At 45.5% G+C, this 16,743-nt stretch overlaps 1 protein-coding gene across 2 annotated transcripts; it reads left to right on the top strand.

Annotated features, from left to right (window-relative positions):
* The first annotated feature begins 2 nt into the window (after positions 1-2).
* LOC123603013 (protein SCO1 homolog, mitochondrial) lies at positions 3-16,310 on the top strand. Of its 2 annotated transcripts, none has more exons than XM_045487389.1 (6): positions 3-343; positions 1,659-1,749; positions 5,260-5,364; positions 6,187-6,279; positions 10,347-10,462; positions 15,388-16,310. In XM_045487389.1, exons 1-6 carry the CDS (start codon positions 59-61, stop codon positions 15,520-15,522), a joined length of 825 nt encoding a protein of 274 aa, XP_045343345.1. In that variant the 5' UTR covers positions 3-58; the 3' UTR covers positions 15,523-16,310. The 2 variants fall into 2 exon arrangements, with proteins under 2 accessions (XP_045343345.1, XP_045343344.1); XM_045487388.1 differs by having other exon boundaries at positions 5-343; positions 5,260-5,457.
* The last annotated feature ends 433 nt before the right edge of the window (positions 16,311-16,743 follow it).

Raw genomic sequence — 16,743 nt, 5'->3', positions numbered from 1 at the left:
TGGAGCCGGCGCCGGAAGTTGGGGGGGCGGGCTAGAGGAGGCGCGGTCTCCTAGGTCCATGGCGGGCTTCTTACTGATACCGGGGTCCGCTATGCGGCTTCCGGGGAGCCGACTTTGGCGTCTCCTGCCCCACGGACTCGGGGTCTGGGCCCCGGCGGACGGGACCGCCGGAGCCTGGATGAGGCAGCTCTGCGCGCTGCGAGAGGAGGCGCGACGGACCTCGGAGCTCGCTCGCAGCTGCCGGGGAGACCGGCCCCTCTGCACGGCGACGCCACCTCCACCGGGGTCGTCGGGTCCCGAGCCGAAGGGCCGCAGAGACCCCACGCGGCCCTCCAAGCCCGGGGTGAGTGCACAGCCGGAGCCCTTCCTCTGTCCGTCGCGTCTCCACGCCGGCCCGCGACCTCCCCATCCCACTTGGTCGCAATCTCGGAAACCACTCGGCCGGGCCTGGAAGGGTCCTCGGCTCAGCCTTACGCGGTCACAGACTCTCATCCCGCGACCCCCTCGGTTTGCGGGAGGTCCCAGCGCGGAAGAGAGAACCGACGCCTCCCCGCGGTTGGATTCTCGGGTTTGGATTGTAGTGCGCTTTTGTGCCCCCCTGCCCCCAAAATGAGTTCGGGTGTTCTTGAAGGTCTCAACCTTGAACTGACCAGGACTGAGGAATCCAAGCATATTAATTCCTGTCACTTGAACGCCCCTTTAGATGTTCGATGTGTAAGTTGAAATTGAGCAAAATGTGGGTCGTAGTTGCGTGCTGGGTATGCCCTCTTTGATTTCGCTCAGGTTCTAGTTCTGATCTGGAAAAACCTGAGAGCCGCTCCCCACTAGTGATGGTTAAGAGAAGTGGGTTTTAGAAGCTGGGGGAAGAAGGGTGATGAATTAGACCAAGGTAGTGGACATCTTACTTACCTTGGGACCTGAAAAAGAGTACAAAGAATTAACTTGATGCAATTTGCAAGAAGCTCCATTTTTTAGATCTCTTCTACTTTGACTTTGTTACTTCTGGAAGCCAGAGTTAGAGTGACCTCCCAAATTGTTATTTGGTTTATTTATATTTTCCATATCAGCACAAACACATAATTAACTGGATTTGAAATCAGCCACTATGGTCAAGGTCACACGTGTTAACAGTCCTGGTACTTGAGCTTCAGGTCCTCTTTCACATGAAAGGAAATGGACTTAGGGAATTTCTTCTTGAAAAGGAATGCCTCTGTAATTGTGTTGGCAGCCCAGATAGAATTCCATCCACAGACACTGTCGAGTATTTTTTTTTTCAGTTTATTTTTTTTAACATTTATTCATCTTTGAGAGACAGAGCTTGCATGGGGGAGGAGCAGAGAGAGAGAGAGAGAGAGGGAGACACAGAATCCGAAGCAGACTCCAGGCCCTGAGCTGTCAGCACAGAGCCCGATGCGGGGCTGGCTCGAACTCATAAACGGTGAGATCATGACCTCAGCCAAAGTCAGACACTTAACTGACTGAGCCACCCAGGCGCCCCAGTATTTTCTCATCCCAGAGCAACATGAAACATTCTACATGTTGAAGAAGATCAAGATGTGTGTTTATGTATGTTAAAAACTACCATAGTAATAAATGTAGGACAATTGCATGTTTGCATCTGACTAGTATTTTTGTTTGTAAAATCTCTGCCCCAGTAGCCTGTTTCCTGGAAGTCTTTAGCATTCACATTTGCTATTGGTGGAGCCTTATTGGCTGGAATGAAGTACTTCAAGAAAGAAAAGACAGAGAGTAAGTAGATATCCTCTGCTCAGCTCTGAATAAAACCTTTCTTTCTTTTTTTTTTTTAGCATCTTTTATTTTGTTTTTAAACTTTTTATCTTGCAATAAAAGTTTTTAGTGTTTTCTTATTTTTGAGAGAGAGAGTGTGTGAGCAGGGGAGGGGCAAAGAAAGAGGGAGACGCAGAATCCGAAGCAGGCTCCAGGCTCCTAGCTGTCAGCACAGAGCCCAACGCGGAGCTCGAACTCACAGACTTCGAGATCATGACCTGAGCTGAAGTCGGATGCTTAACCGACTGAGCCACCCAGGCACCCCTATCTTGAAATAATCTTAGATGAACAGGATGGTTATAAAGATGACACAAGAGAGTTACTATGTACCTTTCACCTAGCTTTCCCTATGGTTAACAAATTATATAACCATGGGTCATTTATCAAAACTAAGAAATTAAGATTGGTTCAGTACTGTTCACTGACTTCCAAACTGGATTTGGAATTCACCTGGTTTCTCATTGTGTTTTTATCTGTATTCAGATGCCACTGTGTAACAATATGAAGACTTAATTGTGAACAGATGGCAGCGTGGGTGGTATGAGGCCCAGAGAGTTCCCAAGGATGACTTAGATGCATTCCAGCCATCGAGGTGCTCGTGACAGGGAAGCAGACACAGAGTGAAGGATTTCACTAGAAGAGGTTCTCCCCAGCCTCTGAAGGGCCAGCCCCTCCTACAGAACACCAAGTATCAGCAGAGGAAAGGGCCACCGGCTGACCTTGGATGATGGAGAGAAATAGGGAGAATCTGGTCAGGGAGTGCCAGGAACTGCTCTGGCTTAGCACTTGAAATGTCCAGAAATTGGCTACGAGAACTTTATATTTTAGTCACTACTCCAGGCTTTTAAGATTTGGTTTAAAAGTTTCTAGTCAAACTTTAAAATATCACATGGGACACCTGGGTGGCTCAGTCAGTTAAGCAGCCAACTTCGGCTCGGGTCATGATCTCACGGTCCGTGAGTTCGAGCCCTGCGTCAGGCTCTGTGCTGACAGCTCAGAGCCTGGAGCCTGTTTCAGATTCTGTGTCTCCCTCTCTCTCTCTCTCTCTCTGACCCTCCCCCATTCATGCTCTGTCTCTCTCTGTCTCAAAAATAAATAAACGTGGGGCGCCTGGGTGGCGCAGTCGGTTAAGCGTCCGACTTCAGCCAGGTCACGATCTCGCGGTCCGTGAGTTCGAGCCCCGCGTCGGGCTCTGGGCTGATGGCTCAGAGCCTGGAGCCTGTTTCCGATTCTGTGTCTCCCTCTCTCTCTGACCCTCCCCCGTTCATGCTCTGTCTCTCTCTGTACCAAAAATAAATAAACGTTGAAAAAAAAAAAAAATTAAAAAAATAAATAAATAAATAAATAAATAAATAAACGTTAAATAATAATAAAAAATAAAATATTACTTAAATCTGTTCTGGTTCTTCAGAGCCTGTTTTGAAGCCATGATACAAAGGATATGTTTAGATCTGGGAGAATTCATAGGCTTCTAGAATCTTAGCAGTAGAAGGCCCATATTGATATACAGACCTGTTTGTTTTGTGTAACAACCAGTATTTTATCGATGGGATTTTCATATTCTAGCAAGAAATTAAGCTCCTTTAGTTTCACAAAGAAACAAAACAAGCCAGGAAAAGTAGTGGCAGAGACCATTCTAGAATAAGCAAGCTTTTGACTTTAGTTTGGAATTTCACCTGCGATAATATTTGTTTTATTAAAAACCCTATTATGAAACGATATTTAAAGTATCTCCAGAGGCACATGGGTGGCTCAGTCGGTTAAGTGTCTGGGTTTCAGCTCAGGTCGTGATCTCACAGTTTGCGAGTTCGAGCCCCGTGTTGGGCTGTGCGCTGACAGTGTGGAGCCTGCTTGGGTTTCTCTCTCTCTCTCTCTCTCTCTCTCTCTCTCTCTCCGCCTCTGTCCCTCTCTCTCTGTCTCTCTCTCTGCCTCTCCCCTGCTCTCTCTTTCTCTCAATAAATAAATAAACTTTAAAAAATTCAAGTATTTCTGCATCATCATCTCTACTCTGTTGTGTACTTTTTACAGACAGGTACGTTCTCCGATTTAATCATGATACAGCCACCAAAATCGGAAAATGAACATTGACATGTTAACTACCATTCAGTCTTCGGGCCTCATTCAAGTTTTGCAACTTGGCCTTCTTGATAGCAGGAGTTCAGTTCAGAACCAGGCTTGTACCTACTTGTCTCTTTAGGCTCCTTCAGTCTGTAGCAGTTTCTCCATCTTTATGAGACTTTGATGACCTTGAAAACTGTGAAGATTACAGGCCAGTAATGTCCCTTAGTTTGGGTTTGTCTGGTTTCCTCGTGATCAGATTCGGGTCACGTTCCTTCAGCAGGAATGTCACAGAACTTGCGCTCTGTTCTCATTGCGTCTCGTCTGGTGGCACAGGGCCTCCTTTGGTCCCGTTACTGATAGTGCTCAGGTTGAGGGTGTGTCTGTCAGGCTTCTGTCCCGAAATGTAATTAATATATATTTCGTGGTGTGCATTTACACACTTAAATGTTCATCCCAGTCCGCATCAAACTCTCCATTTATTTATATCCTTGTGGACTCGTGCTCTCCTGCGTATTTAATGAATCGTAATCCATATTCTCTTTATTTTGATGCTCCACTGTCCCCTGTTGGTCCCTGGCAGTCTGAGCAGCTCTTGTTCCTTGGGACACGTCTCCAGTGTTCTTGGAGTTCTTCCTTCAGTCTGACGTGACAGGATGTTCCAGGCTCCTCTTGTACTTCTCTGCCATGGCCCTGACACCCGCCCTGTCTCCAAAAAGCCCTGTTCGCTTTTAGTGGAGGGTGATACTTAGAACCCAGGGCTCGTTGCTGCTGGGTTGTGTCCACTGCAGGGTCCTCTCAGTGGACAGATGTGGTTACATCTGCGTTTGCTTCTGTGTGAACGCATGTTGCAGCCACAAGTTGACCCTGGCACCTCCAGTTTCTGCACAGTGCCACAGACTGCATTTGGGTTTTTCTCCCCATCTTTCTACGTCTTGCCATGTATAACGCTTATCTTTAATTTACTTACTTGTTACTAATCCCCTGTATAGAACTGAGGTCCCATCACTGCTGTCCCCAGCCCATTCAGATGCCCTTGGGACACTCAGGTTAAGACTCCTGGTGCCAGGCCACCCACCCTGCCCCACTTGGGCTCAGACAGTCCGCTCTGGGCCCCTGTGGCCCCTCCCCCACCCCCACCATGGCCACACCTGATGACAGGACTGAACTATTCCAAAAGAGGAAGAAATACCTTTACCACTTTCTTAGAGTCCTCTCTCCATACCATTCCATTCAATTTGGTTTTGTTGCATTGTCATAGGATTGTTTTTCTTAAAATATTTTTTAAGTTTCTAGAAAACAGACACATTTTGTGCCCCCACAGTCATGAGTACAGTACTGACCGTACATCAGGCATTTCAGTGCCTGTGGTTAGATTGACTTGTTTAACGTGAGTGTTTGTATCTCTTTAAGAGCTAGAGAAGGAGCGGCAGCGGAGCTTGGGAAAGCCTCTCCTCGGGGGCCCGTTTTCCCTCACGACTCATACTGGAGAGCCCGTCACTGACCAAGACTACCTGGGTCAGTGGGTCCTGATTTATTTTGGTTTCACTCATTGCCCTGATATCTGTCCAGAAGAACTAGAAAAAATGATTCAAGTCGTGGATGAGATAGGTAAGCCACCGCTAACTGTAAAAACTACTTTCCGTACTTTCACGTCCTCGGATTTCCGTGGCGCAAGGTGTTGTAATTATTTGCTTTCTGAGAATATAAAATTTCAGCATCAGGCTCATTTGCTGCTTTGATTCCCACGACCATATTCTCTACCAGAGGGAGCTTGTTCTGATGCCAAATGTTAAATTGCTTAAAAATGTGAGTGAGGTCTGGTCTCCTATAGCGCTGCTTATGTCCCTTGATTGTAGACATCCGTCACTGACACTGTCGTTATCCCCGTGACGGACTAGCAAGACGGCGGTGTGGTCTGTGATGTGCTGTCAGCCGCACTGGTTAGTCCCAGACAGGAGGCAGGCCTCCATCCTTAAAGTGGATTGTTTCCGGGGATTCAGTCCTCACTAATAGTTCACCTTGCCCTTGAGGTGTGGTGGGGTGAAAACCGCACACATCGCGTTGGATCAGAACACGAGATGCCCACGTGACGGGACCCCGGTAACACGTGTGCACCGGTGAAGGTGTTCAGTAGGATTCTTATCTGATCCCACCGCAGATACTCTGGGGACCTGCTCGCAGGCCGTCCCATCCCTTCCCCGCCCTCTCCTCCACGCTTAGGTGTCCCTGTGTTTCCCTAACCCTCGCTGTAGCACTTCCGGCTCTCTCTGCTGTAACTGCCAGCATTCATCTTTTCCCCCGGAGCGTGAGTTCTGACCAGTGGGAATATTCTTTCAGATGGAATTCCAACTCTGCCAAATTTAACTCCGCTTTTCATCACTATCGACCCAGAGAGGGACACCAAAGAAGCCATCGCCAAGTATGTGAAAGGTAGGTCCTATTAATAATGCTTTACATTTGTGTAGCTCTTAGAGTTCTTGAAAGATGGATTCATTCGACCTTACGTGCCTCGTGGACACGGGAGGACAAATGGTGTCGTCGTCAGGTTTACAGGTGAATAAAAAAGGTGAGGCTCAGTTGTGACCGTGAATAAGCAAATAAGAAACAAGTTTCTCAATTCCTGATGCACAGCTCTCTGTATTTTGTCACAGGAAGGACCAGACTTGGCCTCAGATATCAACTAAGTTAACAGAATCTTGAGTTGAGAGGCAGAACACATTGCTTCTCCTTCCGCCTCTGTGCCTCATTCTCTCTGTAATAGGACAGATGTACATCCTGGGAGTATGGACGTTGGGAGATTAACGACATTATTATTTTTTTTTTTAAGTTTGTTTATTTTTAGAGAGTGAGCGAGCAGAGGAGAGGCAGAGAGAGGGAGACAGAGAATCCGAAGCAGGCTCCAAGCTGTCAGCACAGGGCCCGACACGGGGCTCAAACCCACGAACTGTGAGATCATGACCTGAGCCAAAGTTGGACGCTTAACTGACTTAGCCACCAGGTGCCCCAAGATTAGCGACATTATGAGATGTGAGCACAGTGTGAACTCCTACCGTATACTTTATAAATCCAGAACATTTATTATGAGAAGCACGTTTATAACTTTTCGTAGAAGAATCTCAGTTGAAACATCACATGCAGGTTAAAACCTATGAGAAAGCAATTCGAAGGAGCAAGTGCCGGTAGAATTAAGGGTGAATGCTTACGTTCTTAGGAGCTTGGGCAAGTTGCATAATTTCTTAGGATCCAAGTTTCCTTCAGCTGAAAAAATGATGGGAATAAGAATCTGTTTTGTTGTTGTAGGAGTGACAGGAACATGGGCACTCAAAAGTCAGGAATTGGAATTTTAAGTCTCATTATGGTGAAACTGATTTAGGCCAAAGGAGCTAATGAGTACTTCTACATTTAATTTTGTTATATGACACATTGCAATGTGTATCATCTAAAGCTTTGAGGTTTTTTTTAAAAGTGTGTTTTGTGAGGGGCGCCTGGGTGGCGCAGTCGGTTGAGCGTCCGACTTCAGCCAGGTCACGATCTCGCGGTCTGTGAGTTCGAGCCCCGCGTCGGGCTCTGGGCTGACGGCTCAGAGCCTGGAGCCTGTTTCCGATTCTGTGTCTCCCTCTCTCTCTGCCCCTCCCCCGTTCATGCTCTGTGTCTCTCTGTCCCAAAAATAAATAAACGTTGAAAAAAAAAAAAAAAAAAGTGTGTTTTGTGAAGGACCTGCTGTATCTTGTCCTTTAACATATTTATTGAGATATAATTGACATATGATAACATGTACATATTCAAAGTGCACAGTTATCTTTTGTCATGTCTGCACTTGTGACACCATCACCACCATCAAAAAATGAATATACCTGTCACCCCCTTGTGCCCTTGCCCCCGTCCCATCCCCAGATCTGCTGTCTGTCAACATAGATTAGTTTCCATTTCCTAGAAGTCTGTGTCCACAGAATTATTTAGTGTACTCTTTTGTTTTTAGTGGCTTCTTTCCGCATAATTATTTTGAGACCCGTCCATGATTTAGCATGTTATCAGTTGACTCTTTTTTATCTTCTGAGTAATATTCCAATGATGGACACTGGAGTCACTTTCAGTTTGGAGCTATTTACGGAGAGAGACAGCTGCCAAGACCATTCATGTACAAGCCTCTGTACAGACACATACTTTTCATTTCCCTGGTAAACGCCTGATTGCTGGATCGTGTGGTGGGTGTGTGTTCATCTTTTTAAGAAACTGATAGTATTCCAAAGTGGTTGTATGTTTTCAAATTCCCAGCAGCCGTGCATGAGAGCTCTGGCTCCTGCCCGTGCTCCCCACACTTGGTGTGGTTTGAAGAGCACTTTATTGGTTTAGAGACAATTAGAGACCCTTCTTTTAGTTTCATGTGTAGGAAATCTTTGTCCAGCCGAAGGTTACAAAGGCTTATGTTTTCTTAAAGTTTTAGAGCTTTTATTAGATATTCAAGGTGAATTTGTGTTCACCGTTTGCAGGTTAGGCAGAAATTTGAACAGTGGCATAGTTTATTCCAAAAGCAGTAAAAAGCAGGTATAACTCATGGGGTGATAAACGGTCTCTGACGGAAGTGTGTGTTACATTGGCAGTTATTTTCTTTTTAACCATAAATTAACCAAATCCTAAATATCTCCCGATAAGTAGGCCTCTGAGTTCCTGTAACTGAAATGCAAAACCCTTACAGTAATATTCTCCACCAGTACATACATACAGAGATGGTGTCATCTTGACCAGTTGCACTGGATGGGGTGGGGGGATTTGAAAATATTTAAGTTTGGGGGCACTTGGGTGGTGCAGTGGGTTAAGCGTCCGACTCTTAATCTCGGCTCAGGTCATGATCCCACAGTGCATGAGTTTGGGCCCCGCATCCGGCTCTGCACTGATGGTGCGGAGCCTGCTTGGGATTCTGTCTCTCCTTCTCTCTGCCCCTCCCCCGCTTGTGTGCTCACTCACTTGCTCTCAAAATTAATAAAGAAACTTAATAAAATTTTTTTACATATTGAAGTTCATATTTCGAAAATTATTGCAATTTCAGCAATATTTTTTAAAAGTTTTGGATATACAACTAATTCAGACTTCATTTACCTTTCTGTTTACTCAGAGTGGAAAAGAAAAACAAGCCATTGTGCTTTTTCAGTAGCTGAACGGATTTTCGATTTAGGTTGGATTAGTCCGAAAAATGAAAACAGGCTTTTTTCCTCTCTTCCTTTGGAAGAAGGCACTGCTGCTCAGTGTTGTACTTCCATCCCCGTGGTGGTTTGGTGACTTCACCAGCTCACTTCCATAAATCCCAAAAACCAAACAGTAAATACATGCCGGGAGGTTATTTGCTGGAAGATGAGACACAGCCCTGGACCGGAGTCAAGTGAATTGTGAAGCAAAAAGCAAACCTCTTTTTCAGGATACAACGAAACACTGTAATGCTTAATTCGCGGTAGTATCTTTAAGCTTGAGCATGTCTCACAACCGTATCTGAGTATTTAAAAACAACCAAATTAATAAGAAATGTGATTTAAATGATTAGAACATATTCCCTCCAGATCATTACAAGAGGACTTTGAAAGGATTTCACTTCCATATGATAAGGAACCAGCTTTGGGTTTCAGTGATTTTTTTTCCTCTTTTCAGTTTCATTGATTTCTGCTCCAGTTCTTTTCTTCTCACTTTGGATTTAATTTGCTCTTCTTTTCCTAGCTTCCTAGGGGGATATTTAGATTCCTGATTTTAGGTCCTCTCCACTGTATAAATTCAGTGCCACAAATATCCCTCGAAGGACTGCATTGGCTGCATCCCACAAATTTCTTTTTTAATTTTTTTTTTTTTCAACGTTTATTTATTTTTGGGACAGAGAGAGACAGAGCATGAACGGGGGAGGGGCAGAGAGAGAGGGAGACACGGAATCGGAAACAGGCTCCAGGCTCCGAGCTGTCAGCCCAGAGCCCGACGCGGGGCTCCAACTCACGGACCGCGAGATGGTGACCTGGCTGAAGTCGGCCGCTTAACCGACTGCGCCACCCAGGCGCCCCTGCATCCCACAAATTTCGACAAGTTGTGTCTTCATTTTCACTTAGTTCAAAATACTTTTAAATATCTCTTGAGATTTCTTCTTTGACCCGTGTGTTATTCAGAAGTATGTTTCGTCCCTGTGCGTCCTGGGATTTTCCAGCGATCTTTCTGTTACAGACTTTGAGTTCAACTCCACTGTGATCTGAGAGCACACGTATGGTTTCTGTCCTTTTAAATGTGTTAGGGTGTGTTTGATGGCTCAGAATGTGGCCTGTCTTGGTGAACGTGACTTCTTCATTACAAGGGAGAGTTTGCGTTTGTTCTGTGTGCGTGTCTGTTCCCGTGAGTCACGAAGGGGGGACCAGGACACACGGGGAGAAAGCAGCAGCAGAGACTCTGAAGGCAGGGGATGGGGGGTGCTTTTACTCGCTTCTTATTTTTCACTGTGTTTCTCTTTTTTTTTTTTTTTTTTAATTTAGAATTTTCTCCCAAACTGGTTGGCTTGACTGGCACCAAAGAAGAGATCGACCAAGTGGCCAGAGCGTACAGGGTGTATTACAGTCCTGGCCCCAGGGACGAGGACGAGGACTACATCGTAAGTAGACGCTCGAGTGTCGCCCATAGGCTGGTGCTCAGACCGCACACTTGTGCCGGTCTGACAGTGGGCTGCAGAAATGAGAGAAAAGCTGCGATCGTCACAAATTCCTCAGGAATTAGGGATATTTGAAAGGATAATAGAAGTATAATTTTTTTTTAATTTTTTTTTTTTAATTTATTTTTGAGACAGAGAGAGACAGAGCATGAACGGGGGAGGGGCAGAGAGAGAGGGAGACACAGAATCGGAAGCAGGCTCCAGGCTCTGAGCCATCAGCCCAGAGCCCGATATGGGGCTCAAACTCATGGACCGCGAGATCGTGACCTGAGCTGAAGTCGGACGCTTAACTGACTGAGCCACCCAGGCGCCCCAGAAGTATAATTTTTTTAAGGATGCTGATTTAATGTACATTCAGTGTCCTTATAATTGAATTGCCCATTTTCCTTTTTAGTGGCCCAGAAAATTATGGGAAAATATATAATGAGTGGTATTTTAGATTCAGTAGAACATGGTACTTGGATACCATGTTGGAAATAAAAAAAACCCATCGTTTGGGGACAAAGCTTTATTTAAATTTAAAAATATAGGAGCCCTGGGGCACCTGGGTGGCTCAGTCGGTTAAGCGTCCGACTTTGGCTCAGGTCACGATCTCACAGTTCGTGGGTTCAAGCCCCATGTCGGGCTCTGTGCTGACAGCTCGGAGCCTGGAGCCTGCCTCGGATTCTGTGTCTCCCTCTGTCTCTGCTCCTCCCCCACTCGTGCTCTGTCTCTCTCTCTCAAAAATAAATAAACATTTTAAAAAAAAATTAAAAAAAAGATATATAGGAGCCCTGGTGGCTCATTTGGTTGAGCGTCTGACTCTTGATTTCGGCTCAGGTCGTGATCCCAGGGTTGTGGGATCGAGCCCAGCGTCAGGCTCCATGCTGAACGTGGAGCCTGCTTAAGATTCTCTTCTGCCCCTGTCTCCAACTCGTACTCTCTCCCTCTCCAAAAAAATAATAATGATAAAATAATAAACAAAAACCCATTGTCTAGGTTCTCTGTGTCCCCAGGGAAGAGGTGTAAGGAGCAGTGTTAGGCCATAGAGAACTGCGTTTTTGGGATGAGCAAGAGTTCTGAAAAGCAAGAGAAAAGACTGAAAGCTATAAGAAGATAGACTTTCCATCAGGTTTATTTTTATATGAATTATATGCTTCAATTATATTCCATTCAAATATGAATTATATGCTTCAATTCATATTCAAATATGAATTATATGCACAATTACGTGTTTACTATTTGCTTTCTGATGATAGCAACCAGAAATGGCAGTCATTCCTGCACAGCTCGTACATTCTCCAGCACTGCCCCCGGAGCCCTTGTGTCCACGTCACCCGGTCCCTCTTCTTACCTGGGCTTTCACAGCGAAGCACCAACAAAGGGCATCAGCACCACCCCACCCACCCGGTTTTCTTCTCAAACGGGACACTTTTTCCTGTCCATTAATAGTTGGCCTTGCTGTTTAGTATTAGTTCAGTTCTTCCCCCTCAGCTGTCGTGCTCTGGTTTCTCTGTAACATTGGTCAGGTGGAGTGATTAATTAAAGGAGCCTGTCTCCAAAACAGGGTTTGGGTTGGATGCCCAACTATACGATCAACCGCCCTTCGTGTGTTCTTTAAAATACTTTGAAATGTTGGTGTCGTCTACCTTGACTGTTTGGTCTGGGACCCAGCAAGAACACATCATTTGCATGCTGTCTGCCCTGTAACCAGCAGTGACAGCAGGTGTCTGCGAGATCATAGACATAGACACGTATTTGGCCACGGAGATTTGTATTCAGTCATAAGATAGTCACGCAGATAATCCAGAATGAGTATTAACTTTTTTAAGTTTAAAAATTAAAATGCAGATATCTAAGTCTTGAGACTTCTTGGACCTTCTGGAATACATCCTAGACCCGATTTTGAAAAATACTGGTCTACTGCCATAAGAATTTGACCTTTTGATCAGAACCAGTGAATTGTGCCTCTGAAGCTAATGGAACTGTATGTGAGCTCCGCTGGAGTTAATAATAATGAAAAAGAACCAATGAGTTCTTTGTTAAATCAACCAGTAGAGGGAGGCACTCTCCAGCTTGTTAGGTTTTTCATTGGTATGACTTCTGTCCTTTGAGGTCACAGATTTTCGTCCGCAAAATGGTGTGGGAAACTTCAGTCAAGATTTAAGGACCCGCAGGGAGTGAGGGAATCAGGTTTTCTTAATCTCAAGCAGCAGTAGGAAAGGGGAAGCTTCTGGCTTTTGAGTGCCCGTGGAATCTTCAGACTGATAGTACATGTGAACTGGATGTGCCAGGGACGCCTGGGGGGGTTCAGTCAGTTAATCATCCGACTTCGGCTCAGGTCATGATCTCACAGTTCATGAGTTCGAGCCCTGCGTCAGGCGGTGTGCTCAGAGCCCAGAGCCTGCTTCGGATTCTGTGTCTCCTCTCTCTCTGCCCCTCCCCTGCCCATGCCCTGTCTCTCAAAAATAAATAAATGTTAAAAAAAAAAAAAAAAATTAGAGAAATGGGTGTGCCAAACATTTAGGGTCCACTGGAAGCTATATATATATATATATTATTAATATATATATATATATATATATATATATATATACACATTATATATATAGCATTTGTATGTAAGAATTAAGTAGGAAATATTTTTGAAAAACAACATAACTGGCTTTCAAACCCAAGAAAAGATGTGCAGTTCCACTCCTAGTGAAAGAATGTGAATTGTATAATGCAATGCCATTTTGTACCTGTTAGATCAGCAAAGGTCAAAAGTTGGAAATGTATTGTCGAAATCTAATTTGGGGAAAAAGGGAATATGCTGTTGGGAGGAAATTTAGAACCATGGGCGTTTCTGTGCATAGATGATAGGAATTTAACTGAGAGACCCTCTTCGGAAGCCAAAACTGTCAGTATCTGTCAGCGTTTAAAGTGGAGTACTGTTTACTTTAGAGATTCTACTTTGAGGGATTTTTCTGCACCTGTACCCTACAGTATTGTTCGTAGGGAGGAACCAGGCAACCATTTTTTAAAAGCTACCCTGTACTTACTGGCGGAGAACGGTGTCCAATACCTTGTTAAATGAGAAAGCGCCTACAGGACGTTGTTGCTTCTGTATAGAAAGAAGTAGGCAGGTATGTACACTCGCTAACAGATGTGGACAGTTTTCTCTGGAAGAATCCAGAAGGATCTGGTGGCAGTGGTTCCCTTGGAGGAGAACGGAGGGACTCCTGGAAGTCTGGAAGGAGTGGCAGGCTTCCCCTGTAGAAGTTTACCGTATATCCTTTTTGGTTTTTATGCGCATATATTTACTTTGCAAAACATAAAAAATGCACGTGTCTGTGAAGCATACAGACTGCTCCGCAGAACGCTGGCAGAGATCGTGCAGCAAGGTGGCAGCAGAAGCGGACTGTGAAATCGGGCAGGCCTGGGTTCTCAGCTTCGGTCTGGCTCTTACTGTTCTATAACTTCCTCTCCAGCCTGTTGGATTATTTCTAGAGGAGTGGGATGCCTGGCTCGGGACGAAGGTGGCATGTGACAGAGCTTGTCGGTGAACGTTGGCTTCCTGTGTCTGTCCTGGGACCTACTAGAACTCTAAACTTGTGGGTTAGATACATACGGCAGCTCTCGCTCTGCCCACAAGGCAGCTGGACGTTGAGACACGGCCACGGACAAGTTTGACAGATAGGGGTAGAACAGTATTTTCGTTTTGTACTAGAAAGTAATTTCCAGTAAGAACACTCATAACATAAGTCCCCTGGAATTTTAGTTTTTTAAGGGAGTGAGAGAATCGAGTACAAAAAGAAACAGAAAAACGGAAGCTATAGATACAGAGGAAGGTGTAAAGCGCGAGCTGGAGACCCAGTTCTGACTCGGTATCAGATATGCGGAGAAACGCTGATTCCCCGTCCTGCTCCTTCAGCGAATTATTCCAGGACACGTGAAATCACCAGCTGTTTGAGCTCTTGGGGCACATTCTTTCCTTCTGTGTGCAGGCAAGTGGCTCTTTCCATTTGCTCTGTGTTTGCAAATGTGTGTATATAAAAAAGCAATAACCTCACAGACCTATAATGTGTGGCGGGTGTATTTGGGGGTGTCTCCAGTTCGGTATGTGTGATCACATTTCGGCCTTTCTTTTTGTCTTGCCAAATAGCAATCAAGCCTGCAATAAATTCCAAGGACTCCTTAAGCGCCAAGCCTTCTGCTCATTTAAAGTTGGATTAAGTGGAGGCATATAAATAAAAACTGTATGACCAATCCAAGCTTAGGTTAGAGGTAGGAATGTTTTCAGAACTTTGCTTGGAAAATAGATAACTGTAAGATGACTCCTCGGAGGGGTAGCATTTACGTCTCCTGAGGACGGCCCAGGTGATCTGCCTCAGATAGGATCATTCGGCAGAGTCTATGCCAGCTTCCTGGGGGAGAAAAACCCTTATTTCCACGTTCCAGAATGTTCCACGTTCTGCATTCCAGAATGTGTAAATCATACACTTACAGTAGTGGTGACTTTTCTGGGTTCTTCTGATACAGTGTGGTAGGCAGCATTTGGGAGCAATGAGGTACCCTTTTCTTCCAAAAGCAGCAGCCATTTCTTGGAAGTCGATTCTCCGAGATCGAGTGCATGTGTGTGTTATGGACAGAACCAGAAGAATCCCAAATTCTAGCTGATGTCTAAGGCAGTAGTCAGTGGAGAGTGCTGGAATGCAAACGATTTTAGGTATTTGTCACCGTGAATTTATGAAAATAGGCTTAGACGCATTCTGTAAACGATACATGTTACAGAGGTTATTTAATCATTAATGTGAAGTTCTCATCTGCAGCATTTAATCAGAAAAATAAGCGACTTATTTTGGTAATCTTTTTGTCCTTTCCCTCCCCCACCTTTTTCTCTGCAGGTGGATCATACAATAATAATGTACTTGATTGGACCAGATGGCCAGTTTCTAGATTATTTTGGCCAGAACAAGAAGAATGCAGAAATAGCTGGTTCCATTGCTGCGCACATGAGGGAACGTAGGAAAAAGAGCTAGCCAGAGCAGTGGCGCCGGGTGGATGTTCTCTTGCCAAAGAAGAGAAAAGCTTTGTCTCCCATAGGAGCCAACATCTATCTGTGTATATACATGTGCAACCGACAGAATGGCCTTCGTACCGCAAGAATATCTGTATTGTGGACATTATGGGTGCAGGACAAATGGGTATTATGTTACCCTTGGGTTCAGCCAAAATCGATTCTTGGAACTGTAAAGATTACAAGCGAATAGTCGCTTGAGACCGGAGGACCAAGTTACTGTGAAGCCGTGGGATGGACTCAGGAGAGACTCAGCAGGTGCATTTCTCCACGTCAGAGGGGCCCTCGGATCAGCACTGCTGTCTCTCCTGTGTCCTGGACCCTTGTCGCCAGGGTTGTGGGGCTGAATTTCCAGGAAGAGTAATTTCCACGGTGCCCTTGCTTTCCTCCTCGAGTTCTTGGTGGCTGATAACAGTCAAATTAAAATCGGGCTCTTGGACATTCACAGTTGGGTTTTTAGATCTGAAAGCATTTAAGTATAGTCTTCTGTGCGAACAGACACCATGGTCAAGTTTGTATTGTGCTTCCATCGGCACCTGCTGATTTTACTAACGAGGAAGTCTGTTGTTTGGGGAAGATGGGTCAGTTTCTCTAGGGGTCTTTTATGTGGTTTTCATTTAAATGTGCCGGGTTTTCAGGCAGCTACCAAATGGACAAAAGAGGATCTTGAATCGGGACTGTGACACAGGGTTCTCCTCTGCCTTGGCTGGGTTGCAGTGGGTGTGAAATAAAGGTGTGCTCGGTTTTGCAGCTTGGACAGTGTGACCTTTCTTGTGGTGAAGGGTGGGTGCGTCCACGGCAGCACAGAGACCTGCAGACTCTGGTGGGCCCCTTGGGTGCTTGTTAGAGCTCAGGTTCCGGCCAGGGCTGGATTCGCAGGTTCCGGGTGGGACGAAGACCTGTACGCTCATTTTTTTTTTTTTTTTTAATGTTTATTTTATTTTTGAGCGTAAGTGGGGAAGTGTAGAGAGAGAGAGAGACACAGAATCCAAAACAGGCTCTGCACTGTCAGCACACAGCCTGATGCGGGACTCGAACCCATGAACCACGATTTCGTGACCTGAGCCGAAGTCAGACTGAGGGAGCCACCCAGGCACCCTGGACCCCTGTGTTCACAAACAACACGTAGGTGCCTCAGATGCTGGTGGCCTGGGGATCAGGCTGGAGAAACCGTTTTGTGGGG

This window comes from Leopardus geoffroyi, chromosome E1 (assembly GCF_018350155.1).
Source record: "Leopardus geoffroyi isolate Oge1 chromosome E1, O.geoffroyi_Oge1_pat1.0, whole genome shotgun sequence".
In the NCBI taxonomy this organism is placed as follows: domain Eukaryota; kingdom Metazoa; phylum Chordata; class Mammalia; order Carnivora; family Felidae; genus Leopardus; species Leopardus geoffroyi.
This window is presented reverse-complemented; position numbering and strand designations above follow the sequence as displayed.